The following is a 19,908-nucleotide window of genomic DNA, read 5'->3' as shown; positions in this document are numbered from 1 at the left end:
AAAAAGTCACACACACTCCAAAATTGTATCAATAAAAACTACAGATTGTCCCGCAAAAAAATTAGCCCCCAAACAGCTCAGTAGATAAAACTATAAAAAAGTTATGGGGGTCAGAATATGGTGATGTAAAAAAAAAAAAAACCTATACATATGTGGTATCTTTGTAATTGTACTGATCCAGAGAATGAAGGGCACAGGTCAGTTTTACCGCAAATAAAACGGCGTGGGAACAAAACCCGTAAAACGGTAGAGGAATTTTGTTTCTTTCCAATTCCACACCATTTGGAATTTTTTCCCGCTTCCCACTACATTGTATGCCATATTAAATGGTGGCATTAGAAAATACAATTTGTCCCGCAAAAAAAGTACTCATACAGCTATGTGAATGGTAAAAAATAAAATAAAAAAGTTATGGCTCAAGGAAGATAGGGAAGAAAAAGGACAACAAAAAACGTCCGGTATCCCAAGGGTTAAAGACCAGGCCTATTTTCATTTTGAAATTTTTTATTTTTCCTCCCCACGTTCCAACAACCATAACTTTTATTTTTCTGTTCACATAGCCATATGAGAGCTTATTTTTTGCAGGAAAAGATGTATTTATGCCGCCACTTAATTTAACATATCTTGTATTTGAAAACAGGAAAAAAAAAAAATCTTTGTGGAGTAAAATTGAAAATAAAAAACAAACAAAAAAAAACACCATTTCGCCAATGTTTTTGGGGTTTTGACATCACGACGTTCACTGTGACGGGGTTCGGTGGCTATATGTCACAGCCGGCACATGGAGCGGGCTCACCGCAGCAGTCTGTTCCATACAAATTGTGGGCGCATAATGTCGTACATGTACGGCATTATGCGTTAAGGGGTTAAAAAACGTAGCCCTTTTGTAAGCATTCTGCTTTTGACATTCATTTACATTTAACTTTATTTTTGAGCATGGTGGCTCAGTAATTACCACTGGTGCCTTGCAGTGCTGGGGTCCTGGGTCAGAATCCAAGCTAGGACAACATCTGCACAGAATTTGTATGCTTTCCCTGTTTTTGTGGGTATCCTTGTGGTTAATTTGGAGTTCATTGCTCCCTGTCCGCATTGGGGCTCACACTCTGTACAGTGCTGTAGAATATGCTAGTGCTATATAAAATGAGTAAAATAAATAAAACGTGTCATCCATGGAGGAGGACATTTCATGAGCAATGTCCATTAAAATACTAGCATGTACAGTTTACAAAATGCAACATAAATGCATGCTTGGCTATACACTAGAATATAACGATAACAATGAGAAAAATATTTCCATACCTGTCCAAGGATTTTCTTCCGTTCTATTGCAAATTGAAGTCTTGCTCTAGAAAGAAAGATACATCCAACAATACCATTTACATTCAATTTTCAGGTGCAATTACACTTCAATATAAAGTGCATAATAAATAATTGCCAACCATAAAATGTCTTAGTTTATACAGTTGCTTACAATGATAAAGCACACTTAGGAACCAAAATAAAACTGCACAACCAGAAATATGACGCATGCTAACAAGTTATTTGTACATACTTGGTTGCACTGCATTGTACTCCCATACATGTAGCAAAATCAATCAATAAAATATAATTACACAATACATAGGGAAATTTTAGCAGCCATTAAATCTCCCTTGATCCGCTATACAGTGTCAATCTAGAGTATAATTTGTTTCTAAGGGTAGTAGGCAACCAGCAGTACATTAAAATAGCAGCAAGGCAAGAAATATTAAAAGAAAGTGATAGTTTGAAAGGTGCAGATTGAAAGGTTAAACTTTTAAAAAGTAGTTTATGACGCAAGATGCATAAAGCATAATAAAACTGAAAGAAAATACGCATTTAAAAACATAAATGCAAGACCAGTCGTGTGGTTGCAGGGTCATGGTTTTGTGGATTTTCGTTCGGGGTTCTGCTTGTGAGCTCCGTTTGAAGGCTCTCACAAGCGGCCCCGAACTGATCCGTACAGCCCCAATGTATTCTGAGTGGATGCGGATCCGCTCAGAATGCATCAGTCTGGCACTGTTTGGCCTCCGTTCTGCTCAGCAGGCGGACACCCGAACGCAGCTTGCAGCGTTCGGGTGTCCGCCTGGCCGTGCGGAGCCAAACGGATCCGTCCAGACTTACAATGTAAGACGTTGACACAATATGGTGCAATTTCAAATGGATCCGTCCCCCATTGACTTTCAATGCAAAGTCTGAACAGATCCGTCTGACTAACTTTTACACTTAAATTTTTTCTGAAATATAATGCAGACGTATCCGTTCTGAACGGATCCCATCGTTTGCATTATAGGAACGGATCCGTCTGTGCAGACACCAGACGGATCCGCTCCGAACGCAAGTGTGAAAGTAGCCTAATGGTTCACTTCACAATCAACATGTAGGTACCATTATGATTGCATGACCACATATATAAATGGCTGGCGGATTCTCGGGGGGGTAGGGTGTTTGTTTTATTTCTGTATGATGGGATTATTTGTATGTGTATTGTGTAATCTCTGATAACAATTATAAAAACTTCAATTAAAGAAAAGTTTATATATATACACTCACCTAAAGAATTATTAGGAACACCATACTAATACGGTGTTGGACCCCCTTTTGCCTTCAGAACTGCCTTAATTCTACGTGGCATTGATTCAACAAGGTGCTGATAGCATTCTTTAGAAATGTTGGCCCATATTGATAGGATAGCATCTTGCAGTTGATGGAGATTTGAGGGATGCACATCCAGGGCACGAAGCTCCCGTTCCACCACATCCCAAAGATGCTCTATTGGGTTGAGATCTGGTGACTGTGGGGGCCATTTTAGTACAGTGAACTCATTGTCATGTTCAAGAAACCAATTTGAAATGATTCGAGCTTTGTGACATGGTGCATTATCCTGCTGGAAGTAGCCATCAGAGGATGGATACATGTTCTCATTCTGTTTACGCCAAATTCGGACTCTACCATTTGAATGTCTCAACAGAAATCGAGACTCATCAGACCAGGCAACATTTTTCCAGTCTTCAACAGTCCAATTTTGGTGAGCTCGTGCAAATTGTAGCCTCTTTTTCCTATGTGTAGTGGAGATGAGTGGTACCCGGTGGGGTCTTCTGCTGTTGTAGCCCATCCGCCTTAAGGTTGTGCGTGTTGTGGCTTCACCAATGCTTTGCTGCATACCTCGGTTGTAACGAGTGGTTATTTCAGTCAACGTTGCTCTTCTATCAGCTTGAATCAGTCGGCCCATTCTCCTCTGACCTCTAGAATTCACAAGGCATTTTTGCCCACAGGACTGCCGCATACTGGATGGTTTTCCCTTTTTCACACCATTCTTTGTAAACCCTAGAAATGGTTGTGCGTGAAAATCCCAGTAACTGAGAAGATTGTGAAATACTCAGACCGGCCCGTCTGGCACCAACAACCATGCCACGCTCAAAATAGCTTAAATCACCTTTCTTTCCCATTCTTTAGGTGAGTGTGTGTATATATATATATATATATATATATATATATATATATATATATATATAAAAATAAGGTTAACTATTGGCTGTTTAGATCTTTGTTTTCCATCAAGCTTACACTGCTATAGAAAATCTTTATAGACCATACAGTGTGTAAATTATGCATAAACCTCAATCTCCAATAATTACTGTACCAAGCCAGCCTTGAAGCACTATGATATATTTATTCATGACACACCGTTAAGGTGATTGTCTGAGATGAGCGTTCAGTAAAGTCATCAGTTCTAGAAGCCAGCTAACCTTTAACAAGGACCTCTCTTGGTTTTAGATATACCTGGGAAAAAAATATTTAGTTGCGGTAGCAATGAAGGCACTTTTATGTGCTGAACCGAGTTGTATCTAGCCACCTGTCTTGTGAGGTTATTTATCATGGCCTAAATGATTCATGAAAATGTTCACTTCTGCAACATTTAGCATACTTGGCCAATATATTTGTGAGGTTTCTGCCTTCGTAATCATCTCACCTAGTGAAAGAGATTAAGTGCTATGTGATTATTTGGGTTCAACATAAGTAGGATAGTGTTTGTGCCTATACTTATGGAAGAATGCAACTTATTACCAGATTGCATATCAGCTAAAAGCATAAGAAAAAGAGAAATAGGCCAGTGTACTTTAACACAGCAGATCTACACACTAATCTGTTACAACTGTAAGCACCAAAGAAACAACCTTGATCACTAAAAGGCATCACAAATGCATACCTACACAGCATACATTCCAATATTCAGTAATAAATGACACAACTACCACCTAACATTTTTCTGGATAACTTCCATCTATGTAATGCAATGTTAACAGATCTACAATTCATGGCAGCTCATCTATTATTTTCTCCAAATAACTGAACATCCATCTATCTATCCATTAACATTTTTTGAAGAGGAATAAATCCCCTCTGCTCTGTTAAAGGGCTTCTGTCACCCCACTAAACAGTTTTTTTTTTTTTTGGTTACTTATAATCCCTATAATGCGATTTATGCATACATACTCTAATTAATCATTTTCGTTTAGCAGATTCTGTTAAAAACTTACTTTTAAAATATGCAAATTACCTTGCTACCAGCAAGTAGGGCGGCTACTTGCTGGTAGCGGCCGCATCCTCCTATCCTAAAGACGCCCCCTCCGCATGCTGATTGACAGGGCCAGCAGATGGGATCTTTCTCTGCTGGCCCTGTTTGCATTCAAAATCTGGTGCCTGCGCCGTACCTGTCTTCAGTCAGCGCAGGCGCACTGAGAGGCGGACGCTCGCTCGGTCGCTCCATCCTCAATGCGCCTGCGCCGATGACGTCACATCTACACCCGGCGCAGGCGCATTGAGGAAGGAGCGACCGAGCGAGCGTCCGCCTCTCAGTGCGCCTGCGCCGACTGAAGACAGGTACGGCGCAGGCGCCAGATTTTGAATGCAAACAGGGCCAGCAGAGAAAGATCCCGTCCGCTGGCCCTGTCAATCAGCATGCGGAGGGGGCGTCTTTAGGATAGGAGGATGCGGCTGCTACCACCTGCAGTGCCCAGCCGGCCTTTCTTCCAAGCCCAGCACGCCTCCTCAGAAATAAATTTACTCCCGCATCCTTGCCGAACGGCGCCGCCCCCTCCGCTACGTCATGTAATTTATTCACCCCACGATCCTTGCGTCCTCCTTTCTTGCCCTTTGAAATTTCGCGCAGCCGCAGTATCGCTGACTGCCTGTGCCTGTACGATACTCCGGCTCCTGAGGGCAACAGCGATCTGATTATGTCACTGGGCTCGGCGCATGCCTAGTGACACTATTGAGGCTGTTGCCCTCAGGAGCCGGAGTATCGTACAGGTGCAGGCAGTCAGCGATACTGAGCCGGGTGTCAATTAGACTGCATAGAGGCGGGGTTAGGGCAGGGGAGTTACAGCCTGGAGTGAGGGAAGGGCTACCCCCTTGACTTCTCCAGCTCCACAAGTCACAGTAGAAGAGTACTTTATAAGGCGATTTTTCCATGCATATACATGACAGAAAAGCGGGACAAGACTGTGTGCTAACACAATGAGGATGATCTATAAGGTACTTTTGATAGTTTATTAAGTGAAATCCAGGTGAAAGGTTCGCTTTAAAGAAAATAATCTGCCAAGCACTGTGTGGAAGCTACTGTCTGCCGGACTGTGTATTCCTCATGACTCCAACCTGCCGCACCATGATGAGTTCCCTGCCTTTGCTACGCTTTTTGCACAATGACAGAAAGCCTCTGATGAACTATACTACAAATGAATATCACTGCTGTGGTGACCTCACCTACACGCCGCTGACCCTCAGGTCAAATGATTAGAAAAAGTACAAGTACCATCCGTCAATCAATGGGAAGAACTATGCAGAAAACTAGCAAACCCAAAATAATCATCCGATTAGACCTGAACAGATGACTGTGAATCTTCAGTGGCGTGTCCCATTCAAATGGGGCTGACAAAGTTAGTAAACAGGAACCACACACATATCACCTATCCTGTGGATAGGTGAGAAAAGTCATTTGTGGGAAAACCACTTTCTATAGATATATTTCAGACTTTTAGATGTATGACAAAACGGAAACAAGTTCTTAACATTTTATAAAAAATAAATGAAGCGCTATGCTGCACAAAACTATATGCTATACCTAGAAGCCAAACTCTAACGTTATGGTAGTTTAAGGGCAGTAAGTAAAAGTCTAACTTACATAGACATGTCTCCGTCATGAGTTGAGGAAAGTATGGAAACTGAGATCAAAAGAAAAAAAAAATATGAATTCACTTAAAAAAAAAAAAAATGCCACTATTTACAATACCAACGATTAAAATAATAAAGATGGATGAGAAAAGGGCTACAAAATGAATGAGGAACACACAAGACAATCTGTTCTTACCATTTTCTGTGACCACTTGGCATGAATGAGCAGGATTTTCACTCAAATGTTTGGCCATGTCATCCAAACCAGAAACGTCAGTCAGGAAATCACAGTTCAGGCACACCACGGTTATACGCCTAATAGAGCAAACATATGACAAGTTGTTAAAACAGATTATACAGATTATAAAAGAAAGCAAATTCTTTTTATTACCCCACAATCAAAAACAGCCATTAAAGTGTGCCTCCAATCGTATTCCATTATTATTTTCTAGGTCCAAAAATATGAGGTGTAGGGTTTTTCCTAGAAACATTTATCTCCTAGCCGCAGGAAATGTGCAAATGTTAGTCTCGCTGGGGGCTCACTGCTGACTCTCCTCAGACTAGTATGGGGCACCAGATTTTCCTGTTCCTCTCATGCCGTTACATATATCCCCATAGATTTGTATTAAAGGAGTTTTCCGAGTGTTTTTTTTTTACGATGACCTATGAATAGGTCATCACTATCTGCTCGGTAGTTGTCTGACTCCCAATCAGCTGTTTTTAAGAGGTGTCTGTGCTCCAAGCACAGTTCTGTCCTCCAAGCACAGTTCTGTCCGTTGGATAGCGGTTGTACTAGGTATTACATCTCAGCCCCATTCACTTGAATGGGACTGAGCTGCACCTAGACCATGTGTCTGATGAATGTGACATCACTTGTCTAGGGTAAGCTGCAACGAGGCCATGGCCTCTTCAAGCAGCTAATCAGCAGGGGTGTAGAGAATCGGACCCCCACCGATCAAATACTGATGACCTATCCGGAGAATACTCAGAAAACCCCAAAAAAAAGAAACTCAATCACTGCAGATTAGGAAGAAGGCACTTTGGTCCCCCATTCAAGAGATTGGTGGGGGTCCCCCAGCGACCTAACATTCATAACCTATATTGTGGATAGGTACTAGATGTGTGTGGGAATACACCTTTATTAATATATTTGTAGCACTCTGGAGCTTCATTCCCTTCTCTGATACAGACCTCCAATATGGCATGGTTTTAAAAGGTCGACATTCACTTTCTGGCACGTATTACTTAGCAGGTGTGAGAGAAGCCTACAAATTTTATCTCATCAGAAATATATTGCGAGAATTCCACTTTAAATCTTTCATACCTCTTGTCATTGGGGCCCTTCTTAGAAACCTTGGAACGTTTGCTGGAATTCTTGCCATGATATCTACATGAAGAGAACAAAAGACTGTTTTTAAGTATGAAGGTAAAGTATGGATCTTACCATTTACTCTATCATCCTGAAAGAAGAATCCAAGCACCGACACATTTTGCATGCCATGCATGGTAAGTTTTCTGACATTTATTTCAGAAATTTCTGCACCACCCCCTTACCTCATTACATGGTTTGTATACGCTTTATTACAGCTGGTACTGAACTTGCATTTGCTGCAGTGCATATACATGTGAAAATGACCATCGAAATCTACCACTTGACGGTGACACTCGACGCAGTTATGTATTCCTGGGATAACCCTAGTCAAATACAAAGAGCACAGTTAAACAAGTATTCAAAAGGTTTATCCAATTAACAAGGCATTTCAAATGCAGTATTATCACAATATACATGGAATAAAAATATTGTAGGGTTTTCTATGTACATTTTCCTCTCTAGTAGTGCCCCCATGGTCAAAATTCTCATTCATCATCTGCATTAAGTGGTGGACTAACATGCTCAGTAGTTTGCCTGCTCTCTTCTTCCTGTAAGTGCTACCATTGGAATTTCATATTGAAGCAGGTGATGCGGCCTAGACACCTTTCATTCACTCATTTCTATGTCTAAATTCATAGAAATATATAGTTATATCTCTCTCTAGAGTAGACAGTGGGGAAAATAAATGGGGGATGTGACATACATACTATAGTGAAATCTCTGGTGCTGTGAGTGAGGGACTATTGTCTATGCAGGGGAGGAAGGGGTTAATATTGCACTTCTGGGAGATATAGCTGCCTAATTGTTTCATGAAAAAGGCCGCTTTCAGACAAGTGAGTGTCACGCTCCGGACTAGCAGCGCAGTTCCCGTCCTGAACTTCCAGCACTGCCGGGGATCACATAGCATTATATTGATTTATGATGTTGTGTATCCCTTACAGTTCTGGAATGTATTGGATAACACTGACAGCATTATTATAATAAATCAATATAATGCTATGCGACCCCCGGCATTGCTGAACGTTCAGGACGGAGCTGCACTGCGAGTCCGGAGCGTGACACTCCCTCATCTGAAAGTGGCAAAAGGCAGATAAAGGGAGTAAAAAAGAGAAAGGTTTAAAAGGTTAAAATTACACTGGAGAGAAGCATTTTTATTCATCAAAATTGTTGAAAAAAAAGCTGTGCGTTACTCCAGACATTTTTATTTTATTAAAATCAAGTGATACAGTGTTTACTGAACACCACAATATATTTTAAAAAAACTAATTGGCAGGGATCATTAAAAATCTCAAATAAAAAAATATATATATAGTCACCAGTCTCCAGTGTCATTCTCTGTGGCATTGGTCTGGTTCTCCTGCTGCTGCTTGTTTACAAACAGCAGTAGCGACGTGCCTGAAGATAGCACATGACCGCTGCAGCCAATGTCCTTAGCAATCTACCACTGAGGACACTTACTGGCTGCAGCACTGACATTCCATATACCTGCACATCACTCGACATGTCACACGTGCTGTGATAAGACACATGACAGCTGCAACCAATCAATTTACCTGGCAGCAGATTGCTGAGGACAGTGATTGGTCACAGCAGTCGTGTACTGTATCCAGACAGGTCACTGCTGCTGCACTGGAGATAAGGGGTGAATATACGGTAGATTATCTTTTTTTTTTTAAACCATGCTAGGGTTTGTCCAAGATTTTTTATTATCTCAGACAATCCCTTTAAGGGCCTCTTACTAATCCTGGTTTACACAAGCACAATGTTAAAAGACTGTTCTACACTTAATTATCCTCTCTCATGACTCTAAAACAATGTTTCTTTGGCCTGTAAAGCCACTGCATATAAATGCAATTAACTGGAGGCTTTACAGGCAGTTTCCCTCTGGACGGCCATTTCAGGTTCAGTGTTCCGGGCTCTCTGCATTGAATGCTCCTGAACCCCTTTCTTTAGTTTTTAGTAACAGCACTAGTGTACATTCAGGAGACCGGTCAAGAGTACATGGGAGAGGTTCAGATTATTCAATGCAGACGGCCAGGAGCACTGCACATAAAGGGACCACCCATCAGGTGCCAGCAATCTTCACTCATGAAAATATTTATTTTTGGCTTGTGTAGCTTGTCTGAACATCACCACAGATATTCTTTAACAGCTTTTCCAGACACGGATTAAGGCCTCCTGCACACGACCATAGTTTTAGTCCGCATGCAGATCGCACACAGACCCATTCATTTCTATGGGTCTGAAAAAAATGTAGACAGCACACACGTCAACCGTTGGCTGTTTCACAAATTACAGAACATGACCTATTCTTGTCCATTTTGTGGACATAAATAGCCAGCTCAGTTCAAATAGCCAGAAAAATGCTGCATACACTGCTGATAATTGGATTTTGCAGATCCGCGGTTTGCACGGTCGTGTGCATGAGGCCTTAGTGAGGGGACAAAAATACTAACGGACATGAAGCATGCATACTAAACTATGTCACTATGATCACCTTTGTATGCAAAACAAATTATGGGGGTGCACTGTGTATGATGGGAGGTACTGTTTGAAGGAGAGGATTCCTGTAAACCAGATAAATAGATCCAAACCACTCTCCAATTTGCTCTTCAGAAGAGAATATGTTTTGTTGTTTCCACAAATGATCAGTTTCCAAGGTCTGCCATTCAAGGTAGATCATGTAGAAGATAGGTGCAAATTTGAAGTGTCTAACACAATAAATATTGCCCCTAAATGTACAGATGCTATAGGCACCATTTCCTTGCCTCCTGTCATCACCACATGAGTGACTGAGAGGAAGGGCTAGTCGGAATGAAATCTCACGGCAGTTATCGAAAATTTGAAGTGTCTCACATAAGAAAGATTGTCTACATGTATTCTACATGATGCTTCTTGAACTGAACCTTGAAAACCAACCATTCCTGTAATCAATAAAAGACGATAGGGATATTTATCCAAACTGGTGCAATGGGAAACTGGCTTAATTGCCCATAGCAACCAATAAGAATCCACTTTTCAGAGCTGAAAGGATCACGTAAATGATTGCCAGGGATCTTTGCACCATGATGATTGCCAGGGATCTTTGGAGGAGCAAATTGGAGAATCTTTGGATCTGTTTATCTGGTTTATGGGAATCCTTCCCATCATAAACAGAGTTCACCCCACATCTTCTAAATCTATATGATCATCTTTGGATCACAAACTAAAAATAATCACTGCCACATCACCACTTCACATGTGACTCTGAATCTGTTGTACTGGTAGAATAATCTTGTAAGTGTTACTGCCGCATACAAAGCGTTACAGACGTCTATGCCATCACTTTATGAGATGGGAATTTAAAATTGAAATAATTCATTTTCATTTTTCCCCCTAATCGAATCAATAGAGAATGAGGAATGAGAACTAGTGTTCTAGCAGACAAAGGGAGATGTACACACACCATTAGAGCAATACAAAAGTAGGTGCATTAAACAGCAACAAAGGAAACATTGTTGAAAGGCTGACATTATGATAGACTACTAGACAATGAAGGCACTTTTTCCTAGCTCTTATTTTAATCCCTTTCACACTTCTCTATACTATTCTTGGAGCAGCACGTATCACTCCTTTACTATTTTCAGAAGCAGTTCTAAATCAAACAAATTACAAAACTGTATCTAATAGTTTGGGGATTCAAACAAATTACATGTTCGAGTCTAGACCAACGAATTAGCTATTCTGAATTGTAATTCTTCATACTGTGGGGCAATTCTATTGTATTATCCAATTCATAAAATCCCAAAATCATGGCATATGTATAACACTTAACACAAACCCTATGTTTTTGATACTATGGTAGCGAAGTTACCTTAGGTCTTTCAGAGCTGAATTGATCGTTTTAATTCTTCTTGTGGTGTTTGGAGTCGTAGGCTTCTTTGGAGAAGACTTGATTTTTGAAGAATGTGCATGTTTTTTAGTTGTTGGATTCAGATTATTTTTAGGGCTTATAGTTTGCATTTTTGGAGGTGGCTGGGGTAGTTTGTAAGGAGGTATCTGAGGAGGTATCTGAGGAGGTATCTGAGGAGGGTTAACGTGAGTTGTAGGTGGATTTCTGGGACTAGAGGAAGTGGGGGAAGAAACTGGAGTTGAAAGAGCTCCAACAGACGCTCGAATTGTGACCTAAAGTTATAAACAAAAATATTTTACATATATATGACCTTACTGTTATACATGTTTAAATGTAGACATATCAATCAGATATTTCTGAAGAGTCACTTAAGTCAAGGATCTTGTATACTCATTTAAAGAGGTTATCTGGCTAAATATAATGATGACCTATCCTCAGGGAAGGCAGGGGTCAGAGTCCCAGCACCTCCTGCCGATCAGCTCCTTCAGGGAGCCGCTGTTCACCAGAGCTGATCGGCGTGGGTCCTCGGAGTCAGGCCCCCGCCGATCTTATATTGAGGACTTATCCAGAGGATAGGTCATCAATAGTAATTCCCGGATAACCCCTTTAAGGAAGGAATGAATCCCAACATTTCATTTCAGTGGAGAGGTTAACCACTGATTTCAGTCTACTTTTACTAATTAAAGTGTTTGCCTGTGCCATTCAGAAATCTGGAATCATGGATGATCAGGAAATGTGATAAGTTTTAGCAATTAGAGTTCTGGTCGGCACCCGACTATAATATGTTTGCTACATGGGGCTAGGAAAATCCCATGTTGCAAGTGAAGAAATCCCCAGCAGCCGCAAATCTTATTCATTCTTGCTTTATAACATAGAGTATTATACAATCTTCAGGACGCGTTTTGTCCCGTCCAAGCATTTTTTAACTGACACACACTGTGGAACATAGGTAATATATGCAGGTAACTACAGATCACATACGGGTGACAGCAGACATTTTTGGCACCAATGAAGGGTCTGACCTCCTGCAACTGGAGAATTTGAGCACCTTTATTCCCCCTAAAAACAATCGTCCTGTGGAGGCATTTGTACATACTGTAACTAAGAAAACACAAACAGTAATATGACATCTGATTAGAGACGAGTCACACATTCACTAGTGGAGGATGAGGAATTAATAATAAAAACTGCAGACAAAGGAGGGTCTGTAGCTGGACTGTGATAAATATTTGACTGAAGCATTGTGTCAACTCTCAGAGAATGCCATATATAAGGTTTTGGAAAACAATCCTGTGTGTTCTATTAAAAAAAAATTATGAAATCATTGGACTAACTCAGATTTGAAAGTGATTGCTAAAAAGATGTACACTTGCTCAGCGTTTTACATCCTTCCTGTGCATTAATCTCTTATTGATCTCCCTGGACGCCTTATAGTAGCCTCCATGAATTCTATACTATCCTCATCAGCTGGAAAAAGCACTGAAACCACTGGTGAAGAATACCAAATCCTTTCTACTGGATATATCGAATTTTTTCAGTGATCATAAGAGGTGGGAAATAGCTGGTTGGTAACAATTAGCGTAATCAGTTTATACACGACCACTAGGAATGGATAGCATCTTTTTCTGATTTGCTACAAATCAGTAATTATTCTATACACCCTTATGTACTATATGAAAATAATTTTCTGTTTGGTGACACAAACAGTGCCTTGAAAAAGTATTCATGCAGTATTCCACATTTTTTTCACATTACACCCACAAACTTAAATGTATTTCATTGTGATTTTATGCGCTAGATAGACCAACACAAAGTGATAAATATGTGTGAAGTGAAAAAGAAAATGATACATAGTTTTCAAAATGTTTAATAAATAAAAATCGGAAGTGTGTTGTGCATTTAAATCCAATGCGACCAATTGCCTTCAGAAGTCACCTACCGTAATTAGTAAATCGAGTCAACCTTATGTGTAGATTATTCTCAGTATAACTACAGCTGTTCTGTGAAGGCCTCAGAGGCAGTGATGGCCAGTTCAGAGTGTTCGCCAGCGAACACATGCGATCTGCCATCTTAACTGACAAGTCCGGGGAGGCACAGGTAAGTCCTGACCTGTGCTATGTGCGCGAGCCGGTCTGAAATGAAATGCGGTCTCCGGGAGCAGGCTGTTCCGAGAACGGCCCCCAGAGGGGAACACTGCGAACTGGTCATCTCTACTCAGAGGTTTGTTAGAGAACATTAGTGATCAAACAGCATCATGAAAACCAAGGAACACGCCAGACAGGTCAGGGGTAAAGTTGTGGAGAAGTGTAAAGCAGGGTTAGGATATAAAAAAAATATCCCAAGCGCGGAGCTGGACGCAGCTGTACGTGCACTGGAGGGAGGGGGCGAGCACAAACCTGCGGACACAGTTTTGAATAATTTTTGTTATCCTTTTACTCCATACTACGTCTGAATATTTTGAGTGCCCTTTCAGTCTGTTGTTTTTTCAATACAGTTCTAACAAACTGCCGTGCAAGTCACTTTGGTTTTATGTGAGGTCTGTTATTTTTTCCCCTTTTTGTTTTTTTTAGAGAGCGTTTTTCACATAAAGCCCATCCACAGCTATTGGTCATGTCCTGCAAAGCAGCCAGAGCACAAGCATGACAGTGCCAGCCTGAGTGCCCCCAAAATAGTGTACATCAATTAACAAGCATGACAGCATGCAGTATAAAGTATCCTTGGCCCCAGCCGCCCAATGAAGTAAAATGTCACCTTGGCCCCAGCCGCCCCATGAAGTATAATGTCTCCTTGTGGCTGCCCCATACAGTATAATGTCTCCTTGTGGCCCCCATACAGTATAACGTCTCCTTGTGGCCCACCGCCCCATACATTGTAATGTCACCTTGTAGCCTGCTGCCCCATACAGTACAATGTCTCCCTGTGGCCCCATACAGTACAATGTCTCCCTGTAGCCCCATACAGTATGTTTCCTTGTTGCCCCCATACAGTATAATGTCTCTTTGCAGTCCCCATAAAGTATAATGTTGCGTTGTGGCCCACCTCCCCATACTGTATAATATCTCCTTGTGGCCCCAAGTGTTTTTTTTCTTCTTCTAAATAGACATTTATCGCGATATATATCTCTATCGCAAAAAAAATCTTAATATAGGTATCGTGGGAATATTTTTGATATCGCCCAACCCTAGGCAAGATTTGAGAATTGCTCTCCATCCAATCTAACTGAGCTTGAGCTATTTTGCAAAGAAGAATGGGCAAAAATTTCAGCCTCTAGATGTGCAAAGCTGGTAGAGACATACCCCAAAAGACTTGCAGCTGTAATTACACCGAAAGACGGTCCTACAAAGTATTGACTCATGGGGACTGAATATAAATTCATCTCACACTTTGCAGATTTTAATTTATTGAAAAAATTCAAAAACCTCTATCATTTTATTTTTACTTCACACATACTTGCTACTTTATGTTGGTCTATCACATAAAATACATTTAAGTTTGTGCGTGTAATGCAAAAAGATGTTGAAAAATTCAAGGTGGACCACGATGGGCTCAAACTTGGTCCCCGCCCTATGCAAATGAATTAGTCTTCATTTGAAAATCAATATGCTTACAAAGATGTGCAGTTTCAACAGTTTGCATAAATCAGGTGGAGATATATCGAGGACATACTCTGCATATGGGCATGGCCACTTGAGACCCTTGGGACATTTTTGAATCCTTGAATAAGGCACATCATGGTCTGAAATTTACCATAACCTATAACCAACACAGTGTGAACTTCTTGGACATCACAACATGGAAAGATGAGGAAGGAATACATCAAACTGGTTTATTCAGAAAGAATACTGACAGGAATAGTATTTGACACTATGAGAGTGCTACAAAAAGAGCTATTCCTAAATCACATTTCCTCTCAGATCCCACACAGTACGAGAAAAGGACGGAGGAAATGGACATATTCCATAGAAGTAGATACTCTCGCCAGGGCGGAACTTGTTAACCCCTGTAATGTCACAGAAACAGGCCCACGTATAGCATTTACCCACAAATTTCATCCTAATGTTAAAATTGCCCAGATCATCAAAAAACATTGGCCTATTTTACAAAAATCTTACCCCTTGGTTGAAGAATTTAAAATTCCTCCTCTGATTTGTAACAAAAAGAATACCAATCTATAGTTGTAAATTACTGTAAATCATTGGCGGCAGTGTGTTCAAGCAAATCATGCTTTCCACTAGGAATGCATGATTTTTATAATGCTTAATGCATTATCTTTGATAGTCAGCTCTCCTTGGTGGCAGTGAAGCCTCTGCAGAGGGAAGCAAGCGCTGTGTGGAGACAACAGAATACTTACCTTGGAATACTCCCAGAAGCTGCTCTCCTCGGCTGTGAGTAAAGCCGATGGCGTGTCGGTCCACCCAGGAGTAAAGGCGCCAGCGTCTCCACACACAGCCGAGAAGCACAGCTGTTGGGAGGACTGCAAAGTACTTGACTCTTGACTCCACATAGCACTCGCTTCCCTTTGCAGATGGTCCACTACCACCAATGAGCGCTGGCAAGCAAGTATAAGCAAAACTATGCATTCCTAGCAGAATGTATGATTTGCTTGAACACCAATGATTTACAATTATATTTGCAAGGAATCTAGCCCTGTCAATCAAAGTGGAGAGGGAGTGTACTGAGCATCGATGGGCGTAGCAGTGGTCCAACTGCCTGATTTGCAATAAAATAAAAGCACACATTTGTCAGCAACCATTTAAGATAGAAAAGAAATATAGTTTTACTCTGCATGATAAACCTTACCAAGCAATAGGCCTGGTTTAATAGGGTTGATCATGCTGACAGAGGCTCTTCAAAGATTTTATCAGTAAATCGACGATTTGGATGGGTAATCTACTCTTACCAATACCCCATCACTTTCACAACAACAAACATTCAATTTCACAGCTCAAATTTCAGAATGTGGAGCAGATTCAACAACCAAGAAGGGGAGGTGATATAAAAAAATCATTGCTTAAGCCTATTAGATCCATACACTGGATACCACACAGCCTAAACAGTTTGAAGTAGACTATGAGATTCTACATTTACTTGACTGAGCTCTCCGCTGATAAATGTATACCATTTCTTCTTCTCCACAACGTTAATATGATCCTGTATCACTTGTCACGATTGCAGAGTTACGCTGTATCCTTTACGCATTGTTTATTTTCATGTTTACTTTCATTCGCGCCATGTCTGGCGGCACCTGTATGTGTTCCATAGTTATCGGTATATACTACCTGTGTATCAGGTGAAACGCATCCTGAAGATTGTATAATACTCTAATAATGCAAGATTGAATAAGAGTCATTAGAGGCTGCTGGGGATTTCTTCACTTCATCAGGGAAATTCCCCCCACAGCTCTAGCACACTGCTCACACTGGTTTCTGTGGCTGTCTTTCAATGAAGACATTGTGACTATCTGCACGGTCCACTGACTGATTGGACTGCTCGTGTGGGTAGCTACCAATGTCATATCTGTAGGAAAGTAACAAAAACTGGTGAGAGGACCAGAGTGGAGTAGCAGCAGCAGATTTTCCAGGTAACTAAAGGCAGGTATACACGCTCATAGAAGCAGCCAATGCTTGTTCAGAGGAGGTGAAGCGCTGCATTTACATGCAGCGGTCTCCTCCACAGTATGAGTACAAGCGATCACTACTGCAATTGTCCTCAATAGCAGCATTGTTTATGGGTAATAATTTAGTTGCCTGCATGAAATCTGCATGCAAACGGACAGCATTTGTAGACGGATCCGTCGCTCCGGTTGTCATCCAGAAAAACGGATCCGGTATTTATATTTTTCACATTTTTAAAAGGTCTGCAGTTCTGTTTTTCCGGAACACTTGAGGCCGGAACCGGCATTAGTGCATTTCAAAGGAAAATAATGCCGAATCTGGCATTCCGGCAAGTGTTCTGGAATTTTGGACAGAGAAAATACTTTCTCCGTCCAAAAACCGTACAGTGACTGAACTGAAGACATCCTGATGCATACTGAACGTATTGCTCTCCATTCAGAATGCATTAGGATAAACCTGATCAGTTTTTTCCAGTATTGAGCCCCTAGGACGGAACTAAATAACGGAAAAGTTTAACGCAAGTGTGAAAGTACCCTAAAAGTATGTATTTGAATGGCTGCGTATGGCCTGAGCTCACCTATTCTGTCATGTGGTAAAAATTTCTCTCAACACACCTTTGTTCCTGGAGGAAGACCTTCTAATTGTGTCGGCTTCTTGAATGTCCTGTGATGCTGAGTTTTATGATCCATTTTCTCTTTGCAAGTCAAAAACTGCAGTCTGCACTTAGTACATCTATACACCCCCTTATTCTGAAATAGAGAAACATTTGAATGTAAGGATCAGAATATTTTGGATACAAGAACACAAATTGTGCTCATATGCGCATCATGTTTATGGGAGGAGACTACAGCCATTTTTTTCACTAATATTTGCGCTGCTAAAAGTTATTATAATATTTAATATTATACTCATAACCCACTGAATATGACTAACCTGGTGTTTCATATAATGCTGCATATAAGGCGTTCCAGACTTGATAACTTTCAGACAGAATGGACACAACAAACTTTTGGTGTTCTCATGAGTATTTCTAAAATGATTATCCACATCAACAAAGATTGAAGACCTGTAATTGCACACCTACAGGAAAGGAAAACAATATTAACAAAAAGTGGCACCTACTGCGGTGGTAAAAGACCATGATTTTTTTTATTTTTCTAGACCCTGAAAATACATTGGGATACATTATTAGTGTTTGATAATTGCAAAGCTTGTGCATTTTTTTTTATTGCACAGGAAACTGTATATTGCAACAATGTATCATACTGGCACAAATTTATCAAAGTATTTGCCCCCTTTTTGCTTATTTTGATGTGGGTCACTGAATTGTTACAGTCCTTTTAACCTTTCAGATGCCTGAATGCCCACAGCAAAATTTCACCTTCTGGAAAGGCATCTTCTAAAGGTGAATATATATATATATTTTTTTGCTTTATTTAAATATTGTTTCCTTTAATATGGGGCTTTGGTAACAAAAGTAAACTGGTATTAATTTTAATAGTTTTATGTAGAGAAACATTACCAAATAGTAAAAAAGCATATTCCTCTTTTTTTCTTATTTAATACAATTGCTTTAACCAAAACTGGTTTATAGCAAAGTACAATCTTCTAACTGTTCTATGTATAGTGATACCATGTACTTTGCCCAAAATATGTATTTGCTATAACGCCAGAAAAATTAGGAAGTTTCCTTTTTTTTGTTGTCCAAGTATTATATATTTTGAGCAGTGCGATTATCAGTCATTTTTGCTCTCATCTGAGTACAGACGACTTGTTATTATGTCAGCCCTATCTCTTTTGTGGCAGTCACTGTGCAGCACAATTTGCCATTTATGGAAAGAATAAAAGGCCCTTTACATGGACCAATATTCCAAAAGATAATCTAGGGATGTAAATGAGCCGCTGATTACCCGATGAATGAGGGAAACGCTCATTCATTGGGTAATTGAATCATTTATGCGCACACAAATATAGTCGTTTACCGGCAGCAGATTGTGGTGTGTACAGATAATCTGCTGCCGGCATACGAGTCATTATGGGAAAAAGTGATGACATTAGTGATCGCTCCTCCCCATACTGTGGAGGAGATCGTTGCATGTAAATGCAGAGGTCTCCTCCACCAGTGAGCAGCAGATTGTCGGGAAGGAACACTTCCTTCCCGACAATCTGCTGCTCTGTCGTCCCGTGTAAAGGGACCTTTAGATTTACACCCTGGCTGCACGTGGTATAGTCAGCTAGGGCATAATTCTACAAATTGGATGCGGGAAGAGGTTAAAGCTGGATGCAGAAGTACAAAAAGCCATAACTGCAAATCAACGCTAAGAGTGTCTCACATATGCAAGCTTAAAGTATTCAGCATTTTATATCTTTTTCCTGCATAATCTTTAGGGTACTTTCACACTAGCTTTTTGGTTTTCCGGTATTGAGTTCCGTCACAGGAGCTTAATACCGGGAAAAAACTGATCAGTTTTATCCTAATGCATTCTGAATGGAGAGCAATCCGTTCAGGATGCATCAGTTCAGTCCCTCTTGCTGCAGTTTCCTCTCCGGCCAAAAATACTGATCGCTTGCGCATGCACAGACCTTTAAAAATGCAAAAAAATTAATACCGGATCAGTTTTTCCAGATCATACCGGAGAGACGGATCCAGTATTTCAATGCATGTCATCCGGATCTGTCGGACAAATGCCATCAGTTAGCGTCCGGATTGCCGGCAGGCAGTTCAGGCGACGGAATCCTCTGCCGCAAGTGTGAAAGTACCCTTAGGAAAAAAGTATCTTTCTATAGGAGTGTGATGTGAATGGGGCCTATACAGTATGTACCTCTAGCAGTAGCTA

General features: G+C 40.7%; 1 protein-coding gene across 1 annotated transcript in view; it reads right to left on the bottom strand.

The window, feature by feature from the left end:
• The window catches only part of ZNF280D (zinc finger protein 280D), a 92,926-nt gene that overhangs the window by 14,123 nt on the left and 58,895 nt on the right, over positions 1-19,908 (bottom strand). Inside the window, exons 12-19 of the mRNA XM_040413908.1 lie at positions 18,005-18,151; positions 17,686-17,820; positions 11,418-11,728; positions 7,747-7,887; positions 7,517-7,579; positions 6,389-6,507; positions 6,203-6,242; positions 1,300-1,345 (exon numbers count right to left, since the gene is read on the bottom strand). Of these exons, the coding sequence (XP_040269842.1) occupies positions 1,300-1,345; positions 6,203-6,242; positions 6,389-6,507; positions 7,517-7,579; positions 7,747-7,887; positions 11,418-11,728; positions 17,686-17,820; positions 18,005-18,151 (1,002 nt within the window). The remainder of the gene's footprint in view (positions 1-1,299; positions 1,346-6,202; positions 6,243-6,388; positions 6,508-7,516; positions 7,580-7,746; positions 7,888-11,417; positions 11,729-17,685; positions 17,821-18,004; positions 18,152-19,908) is intronic.

This window comes from Bufo bufo, chromosome 1 (genome assembly GCF_905171765.1).
Source record: "Bufo bufo chromosome 1, aBufBuf1.1, whole genome shotgun sequence".
NCBI lineage: Eukaryota > Metazoa > Chordata > Amphibia > Anura > Bufonidae > Bufo > Bufo bufo.
This window is presented reverse-complemented; position numbering and strand designations above follow the sequence as displayed.